The sequence below is a fragment of the Trachypithecus francoisi genome, unplaced genomic scaffold, assembly GCF_009764315.1.
Source record: "Trachypithecus francoisi isolate TF-2019V2 unplaced genomic scaffold, Tfra_2.0 Lachesis_group12, whole genome shotgun sequence".
Classification (NCBI taxonomy): domain Eukaryota; kingdom Metazoa; phylum Chordata; class Mammalia; order Primates; family Cercopithecidae; genus Trachypithecus; species Trachypithecus francoisi.
Window position 1 is genome coordinate 15,491,685 of NW_022681457.1, and position 17,647 is coordinate 15,509,331.

Sequence of the window (17,647 nt, forward strand, 5' to 3'; positions counted from 1 at the left end):
CGAGGAAGTTCACTCCGCACACCTGCCGGAGCGGCTTTTATGTCCTGGGCCCGGGAGTGGGCGGGCAGTGGGCGGGACATAGGCGAGTCAGGGGCGGGGCAGTAGGCGTGGCTAGGCGGGTTCCGGTTCTTCTCCTTCCGAGGTCGGGTTGCGCCTGCGCAGTGGACCTGTGTCTTTCCCAGGCACGGGAAAGTTGACGGTGAAGAACCCGGAACTGCACCATCTTGCCTCCGTTCGTCCAAACAGTCCAACCTTTTATTGATAATAGTGATAAGGGGCGGCGTGGTCTGTCTGGCTACTTCCTGCTGTTAAGGGACGTCGTTAAGGTTGGGGTCTATGGTTGGTATTTGGAGGTACGGATGAAGAAGCATCTGGTTGAAGGTGACGCGCGTGATCTCTTGAACTTTGGCTCGGAGAAATTTGATTAAAACAGGAGCGAGACATAAGACAAAATGGAGGATTAGTATGGGAATTAGGAACAGGAGCATCTGCTGTATTACGGGCAGCAGCCATACCGGTGGTCCGGGGGTGAAGGGGGTATTGTAGGTTTTTAATTCTGCTTTAATCCTGTTTAGGGTTTGGATGTTAGTGTCTACTAGGCCTGACTCGTTTACGTAATAGCAGCATTCTTCTCCTAAGAAGAGACATGTTCCTCCTTTTTTGGCAGTAAGTAAATCTAATGCTCTCCTATTTTGTGCTGCTACCTGGGCCACTGAGGTAATTTGACGCCGCAGAGAGGCCAGGCTTTCAGCTGAAGCCTCTATGGCCTCTTGGATTTGAGCTGCTAGAGACTGGGTAGACTGTACCAAGTGGGCAAGTGCCCCAGTTCCAAGCCCTGACACCACTAAGGAGGCGGCCAGGGAGACTCCGATGACTAGGGGAAGGAAGACAGCCCGTTTTTGGAGATCATTAGGAGGAGGGTTAAATTGACGAGTTCAGCTATTTCTGCTTTGCTATATAAGGTTAAACTAGGTACTAGGGACACTGGGACACAAACGGATTGACCAATGGATGTGTGATTAAGGACCTTGAAGAGGGTTTTGTTGCACCAGAAATAACCTCCCATGGGAGCCGTCTGGGTCTTAGCGGGTGGCTGGGTATAGTTACACCAGGAGGTGTTGGGGTAGAGTAGCAGAAAGGAAGGATTGGACTTTCTGGGCTTTGGTATAGTGGGACGTGGAGTAAGAACAGTTTTAGGGAGGTGCCTATGGAGTTAGTTGTAGCCTTGAAAGCCGTAGGTAAAGGGACTGCCACTAAAGGGGCTCTTTCAAGGGCCGCACAGAGGAAACAGTGGGAGAGATTTGTTAGGTTGGCTGCCCGTGTTAGGTTTAACCCTTGACGGACTAGTTTTAACAATGAGAAGGGGTCCTTATTGGAGGAGTGTAATTGATCTTGTAAGGCCTGTTCTTGTGCTTGTATGGCTAAGGTTAAATTCTGTAGGGCTTGTATGTCTTGAGGAAGGGACTTTTGCTGGACAAGTGTTCTTTTTATCAGGAGAGTAGCCATGGGATATGAACTAAGGATTGTGTAGCCTGTGTAGAGTCCACCTTTGACTCCATCTGCCCATCGGGGGTCCCATGGGTCTTTGATATTTAATTGGTATTGAAGGGGGGTTCATTGATTCACAATGGTAAAGAGAGCAGTGGGTTTCTTCTGTCTCAAGGTTGCATAATGGATCTTACAATAAATATAAGGGCATCCTTATTTTTAATCGACAGCCCCGCTGGCGATTAAAAAATTAATTTTCTTACCCGCTACCAGGAGAGTTACCCGCGGCTCGGCGAGGGTGATGGGGGTCCCCGAGTCCCAGCACCTTCAGTCGTCATCCAGATGTAAGAGCTGGAAGGAGCTCCCAGGGTCCTGAGAAGGGACATCACGTTGAGGCGCCATGCCCGTTTTCAGGGTGGGGCAGTCAGACTTCCAGTGCCCTTCTTCATGGCATGCTGGACAAGCAGTTGTTGGCAGACGAGGGTTAGGACACTTTTTAGCCCAGTGTCCAGCTACTCCGCACTTGTAGCACGGCCGCACTGGCTCAGACGGTTGGGGACTCTGGGGACATCTATTAGCCCAATGCCCTGGGTTACCGCATTTATAGCAAGCCCCTTTTATTGTCTTTGAGCCTCCGGGGGTTTTGCTCTCCAGTTTTGGGTTACAGCTAGGCTGCAAAGCAGCAACTAAGGCTTGAGTCTGGAGCTGTACCTTCTGCTTTAGGCGGGCCTGTCTTTGGGCCTCAGCTGTTTCCTCCCTTGAATTATAGACCTTGAAGGCCAACTTCACAGATTTCAAGGAATGGAACCTTGGGCCATGCAGTGAGTGTCATAGCTCTATTAGAAGCCATGAGTCATGGAAGAGTACCATGGAACCCAGCGACTAGTGTTCAACTTGATTATGATGAACTCGGGCACTTACCCATGCAGGAACAATGGCGAGCCTTTAGCCCGAATGGGAGTGGCAATGGCCGCCTCACTAGTTCAGAGCACAGCAGACACCCTGCCCGATCCAGAGGAGTGGAAGTCAGCGTTGGGTCTGTGATGGCGGCATTCAGCAGTGGTGGACAGCAAGTGAAAGCTCAGCTTGAGCTGGAACAAACACAGACCAGAAGAGTGTGCAGTTGCAACATTTAATAGAGTGAAAACAGAGCTCCCATACAGTATGAGGGGATTGCCCACTCTCTGCTCAAATGCCTGGGGTTCATATCCTTTGCCCACTTTTTGATGGCGTTGTTTGTTTTTTTCTTGTAAATTTGATTGAGTTCTTTATAGGTTCTGGATATTAGCCCTTTATCACATGAGTAGATTGCAAAATTTTTCTCCCATTCTGTAGGTTGCCTGCTCACTCTGGTGGTAGTTTCTTTTGCTGTGCAGAAGCTCTTTAGTTTAATTAGATCCCATTTGTCAATTTTTGCTTTTGTTGCCATTGCTTTTGGTGTTTTAGACATGAAGTCCTTGCCCATGCCTATGTCCTGAATGGTATTACCTAGGTTTTCTTCTAGAGTTTTTATGGTTTTAGGTCTAACATTTAAGTCTCTAATCCATCTTGAATTAATTTTCATATAAGGAGTAAGGACAGGATGCAGTTTCAGCTTTCTACTTATGGCTAGCCAATTTTCCCAGCACCATTTATTAAATAGGGAATCCTTTCACCATTTCTTGTTTTTGTCAGGTTTGTCAAAGATCAGATGGCTGTAGATGTGTGGTATTATTTCTGAGGGCTCTGTTCTAAGTCATGCTGCTATAAAGACACATGCACACGTATGTTTATTGTGGCACTATTCACAATAGCAAAGTCTTGGAATCAACCCAAATGTCCATCAGTGACAGGCCGGATTAAGAAAATGTGGCACATATACACCATGGAATACTATGCAGCCATAAAAAACGATGAGTTCGTGTCCTTTGTAGGGACATGGATGCAGCTGGAAACCATCATTCTCAGCAAACTGTCGCAAGAATAGAAAACCAAATACCGCATGTTCTCACTCATAGGGGGGAATTGAACAATGAGAACACTTGGACACAGGAAGGGGAGCATCACACACCGGCTCCTATTGTGGGGAGGGGGGAGGGGGAGGGATAGCATTAGGAGATATACCTAATGTAAATGACGAGTTAATGGGTGCAGCACACCAACAAGGCACATGTATACATATGTAACAAACCTGCACATTGTGCACATGTACCCTAGAACTTAAAGTATAATAAAAAAAAAAGTAAAACATAAAATGGCAAAAAAATAAAAAATACTCTTTAAGCAGATTCACCTTAGGTTAACATTTTAACCCATTCCCAGTATGATTTGTTCTATTCTATCAATCAATCATCTATCTATCTTACTCTGTTTCATGCTACTATAACAAAATATTACAGACTAGGTAACTTATTTACTTTTTTGAAATGGAGTTTTGCTCTTGTTGCCCAGACTGGAGTAAAATTGGCACGATCTCGGCTCACTGCAACCTCCGCCTCCAGGGTCCAAGCGATTCTCCTGCCTCAGCCTCCAGAGTAGCTGGGATTACAGGTGCCCACCACCACAGCTCGCTAATTTTTTGTATTTTTAGTAGAGCCAGGGTTTCACCCCATCTCTACTAAAAATACAAAAATTAGCTGAGCATGGTGGTGCAGGCCTGTAATTCCAGCTACTCGGAAGGCTGAGGCAGGAGAATCTCTTGAATTGGGGAGGTGGAGACTGTAGTGAGCCGAGATCACGCCACTACACTACAGCATGGGTGACATAGGAAGACTCCATCTCAGAAAACAAACCTGCCCACCTCAGCCTCCCAAAGTGCTGGGATTACAGGCATGAATCCAGTCTACTTATAAATAAATAAATAAATAATAATCTGGGCTGTGTGCAGTGGCTCACACCTGAAATCCCAGCACTTTGTGGGGCTGAGGAAGGAGGATTGCTTGATCCCAGGAGTTTGAGACCAGCCTGGGCAACATGGCAAGAGGCAGTCCTTACGACAAAATTTTTTAAAACATTAGCCAGATGTGGTGGCACGCCTTAAGGGCAAGAGGAGTGAGACTGGCCTAAAGCCCCCTCTCCCTGCAAGAGGAGAAGAACCCAAACATGGAGTTCTACTTGAAGAACCTGGTGCTGACCTCGCTGAACCTCTTCTTTGCAGGCACCGAGACTGTCAGCACCACCCTGCGCTATGGTTTCCTGCTGTTCATGAAGCACCCAGAGGTGGAGGGAAGGCTGGAGGGGGAGGGAAGTGGAGGTCTATACAAATTCAGAAGGTTAACATTTCTGCATCATCATTTGTTAAGAGTTTTATACATTTGTAAATTTATATTTTTATGTTACTGAACATTTGGCCTTAGAAATTTAAATTCTATACCCTACTGTCCTTACACATTCAAATCTTTTAACTTTAACTTAAATGCTTAAAGTCTTACACTTCAAAACTTTAAATTTCTAAGTTTCTGAAATTCTAAGACTCAGAACTGCAGTTGTAACTCTCTGGCATGTATAAGGTATAAGATTTTAAGTTTCCAAGTTCCTAAATTTTCCAAATTCCTAAAATTTCTAGATTCAAAGTCTGTTTTAAAGCTGTAACAGTTTATACTTTTACAGTTTCTATATCCATCTACAGATAAAAGTAAACCCTATGAAATAATGCTTGTTTTTTTGTTTGTTTGTTTTGTGTTGTTTTGCCCTCAATGTTTGCAGATTGGTTGAAAGTTGCAGGGACTAGAGGTTGGGGAGATGAGAGGGAAGGACCAGTGGAAGAAGAGGAGGTACCTGGTGCATCTTGATGAGAAAGCAGTCAATGAAGTCCCGAGGGTTTTGGGGGTCAAAGGATGCTTCGTTGATCTTGACCCTGGAGGCAATGAAGTCCTTGAGCTCTTCTATCAAGTAGTAGACGCGATTGTGTCTTCCTGGCAAATACTGCATGATTCCAGAGTACATGTCATAGAGCTGTGGGAATAGGTAAGGGGACTTTGTCACTGATGGGCGCCAGGGGCCCACATGGGCTGAGTCTGGAGTTGGACAGCTGGGCTCAAAGTCCAGTGCTGGGTCTAAGAATCAGGTGAGGCCCTTTTGCTTCATGGAACTTGGGTCCTATTGAGACAGTAGTTCCCCCTTCACCTTGGTTCTGCCTTCCACCATTGCAGTTACGTGTGCAGTCAACTGCAGTCTAAAAATACCACATATAGTAAGATATTTTGAGAGAGAAAGAGTAAGTACATTCACATAACTGTTGTTAGAATATATTGTTATAATTGTTCTATTTTATTACTTATGAATGCCAGTCTCTTACTGCACTCAATTTATACACTGAATTTTATCACAATATGTATATATCAGAAAAACTTAGTATTTATAGAATTGGGTACTATCCATGGCTTGAGGCATCCACTGGGGGTCTTGAACATATCCCCCAGCAATGAGGGGGAACTACTGTACTAACCTCCCGGGGGTGTGGGGAGGATCAAGTGGGGTATAGGAAGGTGCTTAGTTAACTGGGGTTGGTGCGTGGACAGAGAGGTGGCTGAGTGGGCACCTGTGCCCAGGGAGTGCTCATCTCAATGAAACTCTCATTGATCAACCTCAGCAGATTCAGGAACTGCTTGTCCTCATAGTCGAAGCAACTTCCAAAGACAACAGAACTGATGACGCTGGAAATGCTGCAGCTCAGCAGGAAAGTGGGGTCGATGGGGACACCTGGGCAGTGGAAATTGTCTATGTTGGAGGTAATAGTCATGAATATGGGGTGTGGAGTCACAGTGATGCATCTGAGTCCCAGCACTACTGCTTAATTGCATGTGTGAGCCACCTCATTTTTGTGTTTTGGGTCTAGATTGGCCAATTGGCAAATTGGCTTGGGAACCATTTCACTGATTCATGAGGATTCAATATCATTATCTGTATAAAATAATTAGCACAAAGCCTGGCATACAGTAAGCACTCAAGAAAACCCAGCTGAGATTAATCATTATTTTTTATTATTATTACTTAAATGTGTTGATGTTAGAGACTTACATATTTGGGTAAAGTGGGATAAGGTACACATTATAAAAGTTCCTGAATTCTGTCTAGCTCTACCGAACATTCCATTTGGGCAATTAAAAAAATCCTTCCCGGCCGGGCGTGGTGGCTCATGCCTGTAACCCCAGCACTTTAGGAGGCCGAGGTGGGCAGATCACGAGGTCAGGAGTTGGAGACCAGCCTGGCCAACATGGTAAAACCCCATCTCTACTAAAAATACGACAATTAGCCAGGGGTGGTGGCAGGTGCCTGTAATCCCAGCTACTCAGGAGGCTGAGGTAGGAGAATGGCTTGAAGCTGGGAGGGGGAGGTTGCAGTGAGCTGAGATCATGCCATTGCACTCCAGCCTGGGCAACAAGAGCAAGATTCTGTCTCAAAACAAAACAAAACAAAATCCTTCCCTTGCCCTTACCTACACCTTCTGTAAAACAAGATCGGTCGATCTGGGAAGAATTTCTCCAGAATAATGCACATATTCACAAATACACAATTTTATGAATAATTTCTGGGGTACATGGGCATTTGAAGCTTTTATATAGACCTGTTAATCACCCATGTAGACTAGGCAAGGAGCCTCGGATGTAGAGAAAATGTGTCTCTATTTCTACCTCTTGTCTATTTTTCTCTGTTTTTTTTTTCAGCCTCTGTGTCTTTTCTCTATAGACCCAGTGTTTCTAGACCTTACTTTTTGGTGGGACTGAACTCTTTTAAAACCACAATGAAATGAGTATAGAGTTTCAGATTTGCAAGATAAAAAAGTTCAAAAGATCTTTTTCACAACATGAATATACTTAACACTACTGAACTGGACACTTAAAATGGTGAATATGGTAAATTTTATGTTATGTATTTTTTTACCACAATACAGATATAAAAATATAATGAAATTTGAGTCTGTCTTCAGGAAAAGTCACAAAGTCACATGTCACCAAAATCTGCATAGGATATCAAGAGCTCACAGACCCCCTGAGATCCACTGATTACAGTTTCCAGATGAGTGGTCCCTAAGGGTCATCCATATTAACTGTTCCATTGTTGTTGTTGTTTTGTTGTTTTGTTTTTGTTTTTGTTTTTTTTAAGAGACAGAGTGTCACCGTATCTGCCATACTGAAGTGCAGTGGCATGATCATAGCTCACTGCAGCCTTGAGCTCCTGGACTCAAGCAACCTCCAGCCTCAGCCTCACAAGTGGCTGACACTACAGGCCTGTGCCACCATGCCCAGCTCATGTAAACTCTTAATACGGAAGCTGGCCAGAAATCCCAGTGGATTCTTAATATTTTCCCTCTTCTTCCATTCCAGAGCTTTCCCCCACCAAAGCCCATCTTCTTATGACTGAGAGCTCCATAACCACCCAGTCACCTAGTGGCCCTCCCCCTTGTGGCCCCCATACCCTTGGTCTTCCAGAAGTCCTCCAGTAGGTAGCTGGCCTCATCCTGAATTCGTTCCTCAATGCTCCGCTTTCCTATCCCAAAGTCCCAAAGGATAGTCAGGGAGAAGCGTTGGAGAATCCTCCATCGTTCTCCATTGGCCAGAGCTACACCTGCCAAGATCTCAGTCTCAGGCTTCTGCCTCCCTCCCCTTGCTGTGTTCAACCCGGTGCTACACAGTGATAGGGAAAGATTGTGAAAGCTCTAGACTGTGCTGTCCAGGAAGCCATCCCCAACCTTCAAGGCTCAATCAAGAGAGTGAGGTTCCCTCTCTGCAGGATCCTCGGAAAGAAAAAGAAAAAACTTCAGACTGAGGTGGAGGAAAAGGGAATCAGTGCAGGAGTGATGGGAGAGATCAAACAGTGTTTCTTACAGGAAGGAGAGGTGGAATTGGATAAATAAAAAAATAACTGAGTGAATGACGGTTGGAGAGTGAATAGAGAGATTGATAGATGTATGAATGATGAAAGCATTAATGAATGGATGGAATGATAAATAGATTAATAAATAGAAAGTTAATTGACCAATGTATAGATAATAGAGTAAAAGATATTTTTATAGAAAGAATAATGAATGGATTTTCTGATGGATATGGATCGATGGACAGAAGGAAGAAAAGGTAATAGATAGATAGACAGCATGTGGTGAGCCTGCTTGGAATTGAAGGACGTGGGCAGTTAGAGATGGATGCATGGGAGAAAGAGACCTAACTAAGTGAAGGACGCAGAGACCTATGGGGTTAGGTATGTGTATGAGTATAGGAAGATGAGAAATAAGGTTGGTTGTGAGGGCTATGAGGCTTGGCTATGGGTGCATAAAGAATATCACTAAACCCCCAGGCTCGGTGGCTCACACCTGTAATCCCAGCACTTTGGGAGGCTGAGGTGGGCAGATCACCTGAGGTTGGGAGTTCAAGACCAGCCCGACCAACATGGAGAAACCCCATCTCGACTTAAAATACAAAATTAGCCGTGTGTGGTGGTGCATGCCTGTAATCCCAGCTACTCAGGAGACTGAGGCACGAGAATCACTTGAACCCAGGAGGTAGAGGTTGTGGTGAGCCGAGATCATGCCATTGCACTCCAGCCTGGGTAACAAGAGTCAAATTCTGTCTCAAAAAAAATGTGTGTATATATATATATATAAATATATATATTATATATATTGCTATTCCATTAAAAATAATAGCAGAAATAACACAGAAAACAGTTTAGAGTCAGATAGCATAGGCTCAAAATAAAATGATCCTACCACTTACTGTGTGACATTATCTAACCTTTATCTTAGCTTTTTCTTTTCTTTTCTTTTCTTTTTTTTTTTTTTTTGATAGAGTTTCACTCTTGTTGCCCAAGCTGGAGTACAATGGTGCGATCTCAGCTCACTATAACCTTTGCCTCCAGGGTTCAAGCGATTCTCCTGTCTCAACCTCCTGAGCACCTGGGATTACAGGCGTGCACCACCACGCCCAGCTAATTTTTTTTAATTTTTAGTAGAAATGGGGTTTCACCATGTTGGCCAGGCTGGTCTCGAACTCCTGACCTCAGGTGATCCGCCTGCCTGAACCTCCCAAAGTGCTGGGATTACAGGTGTGAGCCACCATGCCCAGCCTATCTTAGCTTTTTCATTGACGACATTAGTATAATGTTAACAGCTCTCCTAAGGGAGGCAATGCAATAAGTCATGTAGAGGCTGGACGCGGTGGCTCAAGCCTGTAATCCCAGCACTTTGGGAGGCCGAGGCGGGTGGATCAGGTCAGGAGATCGAGACTATCCTGGCTAACACGGTGAAACCCTGTCTCTACTAAAAAACACAAAAAACTAGCCGGGCGTGGTGGCGGGCGCCTGTAGTCCCAGCTACTCGGGAGGCTGAGGCAGGAGAATGGCGGGAAACCGGGAGGCGGAGCTTGCAGTGAGCTGAAGTGAGCTGAGAGCCGGCCACTGCACTCCAGCCTGGGTGGCAGAGCGAGACTCCATCTCAAAAAAAAAATAAAAATAATAAAAATAAGTCATGTAGAGTACTTACTTACCAAAGAACCTGGCATAGAGGGAGTGCATTGCAGTCATTTCTGGTTTTATTGTTTTTGTTGTTGTTGCTACCTACCATGACCTTGGAAGTTTCGCTCTATTGAAGCCAGTTCTCCACGGCCACTGAATTCATCCGCTTGGTCTACCAAGGCTTCCTTCACTGCTTCATGTCCACATAAAACCACCACTGTCCGGAGACCCATGTACACAGTGAACACAGGGCCGTATTTCTCCCTGAGCTTGGAGTGAAGGAAAACACAAGAGGAGGGGCTGATTGGAGTACCAACTATAGGCCAATCGAGGATTTTAGAGGATGGTGATTTCCGGGGGATATAAACATGGTACTGAGGAATCAAGGTAAATCTGGGCTTGGAAGGACTATTGGGAAACAGGTGCAGAAGTCTTGGCTTCTATCATCCTAGGCAAAAGCTCATCCCTCCCCACAAGACTTACTATTCTCATCTATAAAATAATGGACCTGGATTCAACAAATTCCAAGATTCATACTTCTCTCTCTGAAATGTTAAATTTCTAGAATCTGAAGACTTCATGATACCAAGTCTCAAAGTGCTAAGACAACCTGAGTCAAAGAATCCTGTGTTTAAAAATATAATGTACTGTGATTCCAAAGTCCTGAGATCATGAAAATCTTATTTCAGTGCACTGAGAATGTGTGTTTCCAACATTTCAGGATTCTGGAATTTCAGAATTCTAAGGTTTGCAAAGTCTGTGCTTCTGAGAGTCTATCTTTAGAAGGCATAAGGTTCTATGTGAATCTGGCTATGGGATTAGTTGCTCTTAGCCTTGTTAGAGGAGACAGACACACTCACCTTCATGAAAGACTGAAACGTAGCATCAGTTCGAACTTGCAGCAGGTTCCCCAGGAAAGGAATTGGTCTAGGACCTGGGGGCAGCTTTCCTGCCTTGTTCATTCATTTCCAGGCAATGAGGATGAGCAGGCAAGACAAGCAGAGTGCCAGAAAGATGGTGACAGCCCCTCCCAGCTCCATGATGCCAGGTCAACAGGTTCTATCCTGGGCACCAGATCCTGCCTAAATAGGTCCTGAGAGATCATCTTATACCAAAATCTGAACACCCTGGGATTCAAGTTTTCCAGGTTTGAATGTCATCAGGGAAGAGATTGCTTTATTTGGGGGGTGGTTATATAACCTATAATCGCCCATCTGAATAAGGGTAAATTGAATTCACACAGGGAAATCCTCTGGGGCCATTCCCCTTTCTTCATATTTCCAGTCTGCCTGTTCTTCTCTCTCAGCTCAACAGAATTGACAGAATTTCTTGGTGGAGGGTAAGAGGCACATTATTCTCTTTTTAGGCTTTTGGTTTTAGGATCCAAACAATCTGGGTACAAGTGGTAGCTCTGTCTTTTCTTCACCAGGCGAGTCACTTAACCTCTGGGACTTGTTTCCCCATCTATCAAATAGGGAAACCATGTTGTTTTATTTGTATTATTTTATTTTATTTGAGACAGATTCTCACTCTGTCACCCAGGCTGGAGTGTAGTGGCATGTTCTCATTTCACTACAACTTCTGCCTCCCGTGTTCAAGCGATTCTCATGCCTCAGCCTCCCAAGTAGCTAGGACTACAGGCGCATACCACCATGCCCAGCTAATTTTTGTATTTTTCTAGAGATGCGGTTTCACCATGTTGGCCAGGCTGGTCTCGAACTCCTGGCCTCAAGTGATCCACCCCCCTCAGCCTCCTAAAATGCTGGAATTACAGGCGTAAGCCACCACAGCTGGCAGACCATGTTGTTTTAGAAAGCCTTGATAGACAATAAGGAAAACTCTTTGTTCATTATTTAATTAAGGTAACCCTAATTAATCAGTTATTAAATTTTTTGAATTGACACATAATAATTGTACATATGTGTGGGGTACAGTGTGATGTTTTGATACATGTATGCAATGTATAACAATCAAATTCAGGTAATTATTATATCCATTACTGAGACATTTGTCATTTCTTTGTAGGAAGAACATTCAAAATCCTCTCTTCTAACTATTTTGAAATATGCAATGTATTACTGTTAACTACAGCCACCCTACTGTGTAATGGAACACTAGAATATTAATAAGCAAAGTAAGCTGAAGATTTAGAAAACAAGAGAAATAAATCAATTGAAAGGGTTTTGTTCAAAAAGTTCTTGTTTTCTACTCAAGATAATGTTAAATAACAATAATCAAAGATTGCCTGTGTTGGTGTATCAGAACTTTGCTGTAGCAAATTTAAAAAAAGAGAAAAAAGAACTTTGCTGTAGTGTGTGTCGGGGTGTGTGTGTGTGTGTGTGTGTGTGTGTATTTGGAAAGTCTAAGGTGTAGGGATCACCCCTGAACCACAGTCTCTGGAGGGGAACGTCTCTTCCAGCACAATTAGTGATTGCGTTTCTTATAACCTAAAGTGATTCACTACCTTTTCTACACCAAATATTTTCAAAGCCTTATTGTCCTGAAATGAACTTCCTGGATATTATATCCTACCCACATATACTATTTAACAGAATTCAATGTCCTTTTCATGCGACTGAATTCTCAGACTCGGAAGCTGAATCCCTCAAGGTATCTGTAGGTTTGGGGAATAGGGTTTGGCTGGCTGAGCCGAGACATCCTGTGTCCAGAAGTGGAAATTCTGGGAAAACTGAGTGACTCACACACAGTATCACTTTTTGTCTCTTGGATCTGCTACTAGAATGTCTTTCTTGGAGTAGAGACTCAGCTCAGCCCATCTCCTTTGACTCTCTTAGCTTTCGCCTCCCCATCCCATTCTGATTCTCACCCCCCAACACTTAACACCCATTCAGGACTAATCTCTTAACCATCTTGTGGTGGTGGTGTCTGTGTGGTGATGTTGGTTGGTTGTGTGTCTGGTTTTCCGATTCAGACAGGAAGGGAGAGAGCAAGTACTCTTAGAACAGCTCCCTTCACTATCCCACCTCCAGATAGGAAGCCAGGAATGGAGGAACTTGCACTAAAAAGTAGAAGCAAGCTAAAGAGGAAAAATAATTGCAGACAACTTGAGGCAGAGAAATTCAGAGCATGGCAGATTATGGCAGGTATTATGTGATGGAGACAGAGGTCAAGATTGAGAGAAAATAGAGGTGCATAGAAACAGAACCAGAGCAAGATCAAAATAGAGACGAGGCCGGGCACGGTGACTCACACCTGTAATCCCAGCACTTTGGGAGGCCAAAGCAGGTGGATCACCTGAGGTCAAGAGTTCAAGATCAGCCTGACCAACATGGTGAAACCCCATCTCTAATAAAAAATACATGCGCGCACACACACACACACACACACACACACACATTACCCAGGCGTGGTGGCAGGCACTTGGAATCCCAGATACTCAGGAGACTGAGGCAGGAGAATTGCTTGAACCCGAGAAGTGGAGGTTGCAGTGAGCCGAGAGTGCGCCATTGCACTCCAGCCTGGGCAACAAGAGCTGGACTCTGTCTCAAAAACAAAACAAAACAAAACAAAACAAAATAGAGATGAGAGAGAGATTCAATAAGTCAAAGACAATGTCAAGGAGGACACAGAGACAAAAGACAATTCAAAGAAACAGAGAGAAGCAGATAGAAACAGAAAGAATAAAAGACAGGAAAAAAGTTTCAGTGACACAGAGAATGAAAAAGTGACATATGGCTGAGAAGAGAATCAAGAGGAACCCAAAGAGTGAACGCTCCAGTGACTCAGAGAGAAATCCAACTAGACAAAAAGTTGGAGATGGAGATGAACAAAGAGAAAGGCAAAGAAACAAAGAGATACAGAGACAAGAGACAAACCCAGATCTAAGTGGGATAGAGAGAAGGAGATTTGTGCTCCAGAGGGTGTGTGCATGAAATGGAACCTGGGTCATTTTATGCCTAGTCACATGCCCCTCTTTCTGGGACTAAGAAATGTAATGCTGCCAGAATTTTTTTTTTTTTTGGTTTTGGTTTAGAGATAGAGTCTTGATCTGCTGCCCAGGCTGGAGTGCAGTGGTATGATCTTGGCTCACTGCAACCTCCATCCCCCGGGTTCATTCTTTGTTTCATTTTTATTTTTAATGTTTTTTATTTAAAATTGGGGTTCTTTTTGTCGTTTTTTGTTTTGTTTTGTTTTGTTTGGAGATGGAGTCTCGCTCTGTCACCGAGGCTGGAGTGCAGTGGCGTGATCCCTGCTCACTGCAAGCTCTGTCTCCCAGGTTCGAGTGATTCTCCTGCCACAGCCTCCCCAGCAGCTGGAACTACAGGCGCACACCACCACGCCCGGCTAATTTTTGTATTTTTAGTAGAGATGGGGTTTCACCATGTTGGCCAGGAAGGTATCCATCTCCTGACCTCATGATCCACCCACCTCAGCCTCCCAAAGTGCTGGGATTACAGGCGTGAACCACTATACCTACCCGGCCTTAAAATCTGTTTTAACTGGTATAAGTTATAGCGACTCCTGCTTGCTTTTTGTTTTTGTTTGCATGGAATATCTTTTTCCATCTATGTACTTTCAGTCTATATGCACCTTTACAGGTAAAGTGAGTTTCTTATTGGCAGCATATAGTTGCATCATGTTTGTTTGTTTTTGTTTGTTTTGTTTTTGAGACACAGTCCCTACTAAAAATACAAAAACTTAGCCAGGTGTGGTGGCAGGCACCTGTAGTCCCAGCTACTTGGGAGGCTGAGGCGGGAGAATGGCATGAACCCAGGAGGTGGAGCTTGCAGTGAGCCAAGATTGCACCACTGCACTCCAACCTGGGCAACAGAGCGAGACTCTGTCATAAAAACAAAAAATGTTGTTCAGGCATGGCGGCTCATCCCTGTAATCCAAACACCTTGGGTGGCTGAGGCAGATGGATCACCTAAGGTCATGAGTTCAAGACCAGCATGGCCAACATGGTGAAACCCCATTTCTATAAAAATACAAAAATTAGCCAGGCATGATAGCGGGTGGCTGTAATCCCAGCTGCTTGGGAGGCTGAGGCAGGACAATTGGCTGAACCCAAGAAGCGAAGGTTGCAGTGGGCCAAGATTACACCATTGCATTCCAGCCTGGGCGACAGAGCAAGACTCCACTCAAAAAAGAAAAAAAAACAAAACAAAAAAAGTTGTTTATCCCTGTCATCTACCCAACTTCTTTCCCATCACTGAACTCTAAGTCCTGCCATTTTCCTGGTAGGGAGGAACTTCATGGCCATGGATGTGAGCTATCCAAACACTCAGAAAAAAAGAATCTTGACTTTCTTCTCTTCTTTGACCTTCTTCACTGTATTTCAGCCAACATTCCCACAGCCACCCCCAATCCTTGTCATCACTCTGAAATGTGAAACACAGACATTTCACTCTCTGACCACAACCACTGGTACCCCAACTCCCCCACTGCTTCATTGCCAATGGCCTGAGGGGTATACTGGCCAGCTACATCTTTGGTTAAGGTTCCAAAGAGTACAAACACGATACAAGGTCAAGTCTCCCTCCTGTTAAAATACTTTTTTCTAACATTTTGAAATCTTTTGTTACATGTTTACACAGAAGTATTTGAAGAAACACAAGAGATTACGAGCAGTTTTTCTAATGTTTCATAAAGAAAAACAAGCGGGACCTGGCAGTCCAAAGTGGTGGTTAACAGCATGAAATTTACATTCACAGCCAGGCGTGGTGGCTCACGCCTGTAATCCCAGCACTTTGGGAGGCCGAGGTGGGCGGATCACCTGAGGTCAGGAGTTTGAAATCAGCCTGACAAATATGGTGAAACCTCATGTCTACTAAAAATACAAAAATTAGCTGGGTGTGGTGGCTGTAATCCCAGCTACTTGGTAGGCTGAGGCTGCAGAATCACTTGAACCCAGGAGACAGAGGTTGCAGTGAGCCAAGGTCGCGCCATTGCACTCCAGCCTGGGCAACAAGAGCAAAAGAGCAAAACTCCATCTCAAAATATAAATATGTGTATGTGCGTGTGTGTGTATATATGTATGTATATATGTATATATATGTATATGTGTGTATATATGTATATGTGTGTGTATATGTGTGTGTGTGTATGTATACATATATATACCATCACACAAGACCATACTAAGACTCTACCCTCATTAGCTGTGAAATGCAGAAGCAAGTCACTTACGACCGACTTTGGGACCTTACCGAACTCATTTGTAAAATGGAGATGATAAAGCCAACCTCACAGTCTTGCAATGAGTTTAATTAAGATAATGCTCATAAAAAGATTCCCACAGTTCTGGGGTTTTTTTCAAGCAGATAAATGGAGCTGGGCTAGGACTGTTTTAATCCAAACACAGACGAGCACAGGAAAATATCAGATGTTCAGCTGTATGCAACATGGCCCACAAGCCTGCATACAGACACCAGAATGCACACATGAAAACATCCACATACTTATATGTAGTCACTCAGTTGTGAATGCATCCACACAAATATGAATATGCAGCATACATCTTGTTTCACACAGAAATGCACATCGTAGACACCCCTAAATCATGTGTGCACACCTGCTGTATGCAGAGACACACAAAAAGATTGGCAAGCATTGAGAAACAGTGGCACACCCTGTCAGGCACACACACACATGTGCATGTGTAGACATAAGTTGGAATGGATACCCATTATCAAGCACAAACATACACCCCACAAAGCCTGGCGCACACATAAATTCATGTATCTACACGGACATACTGAAACATACATGCACACAGACACGACAAGCATGCACCCAGAATGACACACGGACAGTTGTATAAATGAGGATAAACATGGCAGAGGAGAAAGAGAAAAATAGAAAGACAGGATCCAAGACAGACAGGTGGGCAAAGTCCTGTGCAGGGCTCCAGGGCCAACCAGAATAACCTGAGAGTCTAATGCCGGCCTGTCCTTCTGCAGATACTGCCGAACTCAGCACCATGCTCCAGGAGGCCATGAAGCATTAATTTCCTATTCACAGCTCCATGGGGTAAATCTTGGCTGTACTGAGGAAGGCATGGGGAAAGAGGTTCCCAAAGACTCTGTCCCTTCCCTTCTTCCCAAAGGAAAAGATTTGGGAGGTTTAGACTAGAGAATGTAAAAGCACGGAAGGTGCTTAGGCAACATCTCATCCATCCGCTTCATCCTACAGATTAAAGAGAACAACTACTATTCATTGAGCACTTACTGCCATGTACCTCATCTGCATTAATACATATACTTCTCCCCTAAATAGCCAAAGAGGTAGGAGCTATTCTTGGCTCCATAAGGCTCAGAGAAATGAAGTCAGCTATTCAAGGCCACACAAAAAAGAAAGGATAAGGTTAGGATTCCAATCCAGACCTTAATCATTGTACTATCTGTCCAGAAGGAAAACTGAGGCCCAGCAAAGAAAAGGGATCTTCCTGGGTTCAACACTAACTCACTCTGAAAGCCTGTACCCATGTCACTGCCCAATGGGACAAGTCCGCCCCACATGATTTCAGACACCATTCTCTCACTCCATGCTCCAGGGTAATCAATAAGTCCAACATCGATTGACCTCCATGTCCACAAATACTGAAGTTCTCCCAGCCTGTCTCTCCTCACCCCTCCGTGGCCAGGTCATGGCAGCCTGCTGACCACTCAGAGCCCTTCCTAGTGCCAACCTCACTGAGAAACAAACTCCTCAAATGTCTGTCTCCCACCTTTTTAAGAAACAAGAAGGAAAAGGAGGGGCCAGGCCCAAG

General features: G+C 44.4%; 1 protein-coding gene across 1 annotated transcript; it reads right to left on the reverse strand.

The window, feature by feature from the left end:
- Positions 1-4,503: 4,503 nt before the first annotated feature.
- On the reverse strand, positions 4,504-11,043 carry LOC117093077 (cytochrome P450 2G1-like). Its single transcript, XM_033227700.1, is given in 6 exon segments — positions 4,504-4,698; positions 5,245-5,421; positions 6,008-6,168; positions 7,885-8,034; positions 10,022-10,184; positions 10,776-11,043. Coding segments are annotated over 6 exon segments (1,026 nt in total). The 5' UTR covers positions 10,956-11,043.
- Between the last annotated feature and the right edge of the window lie 6,604 nt (positions 11,044-17,647).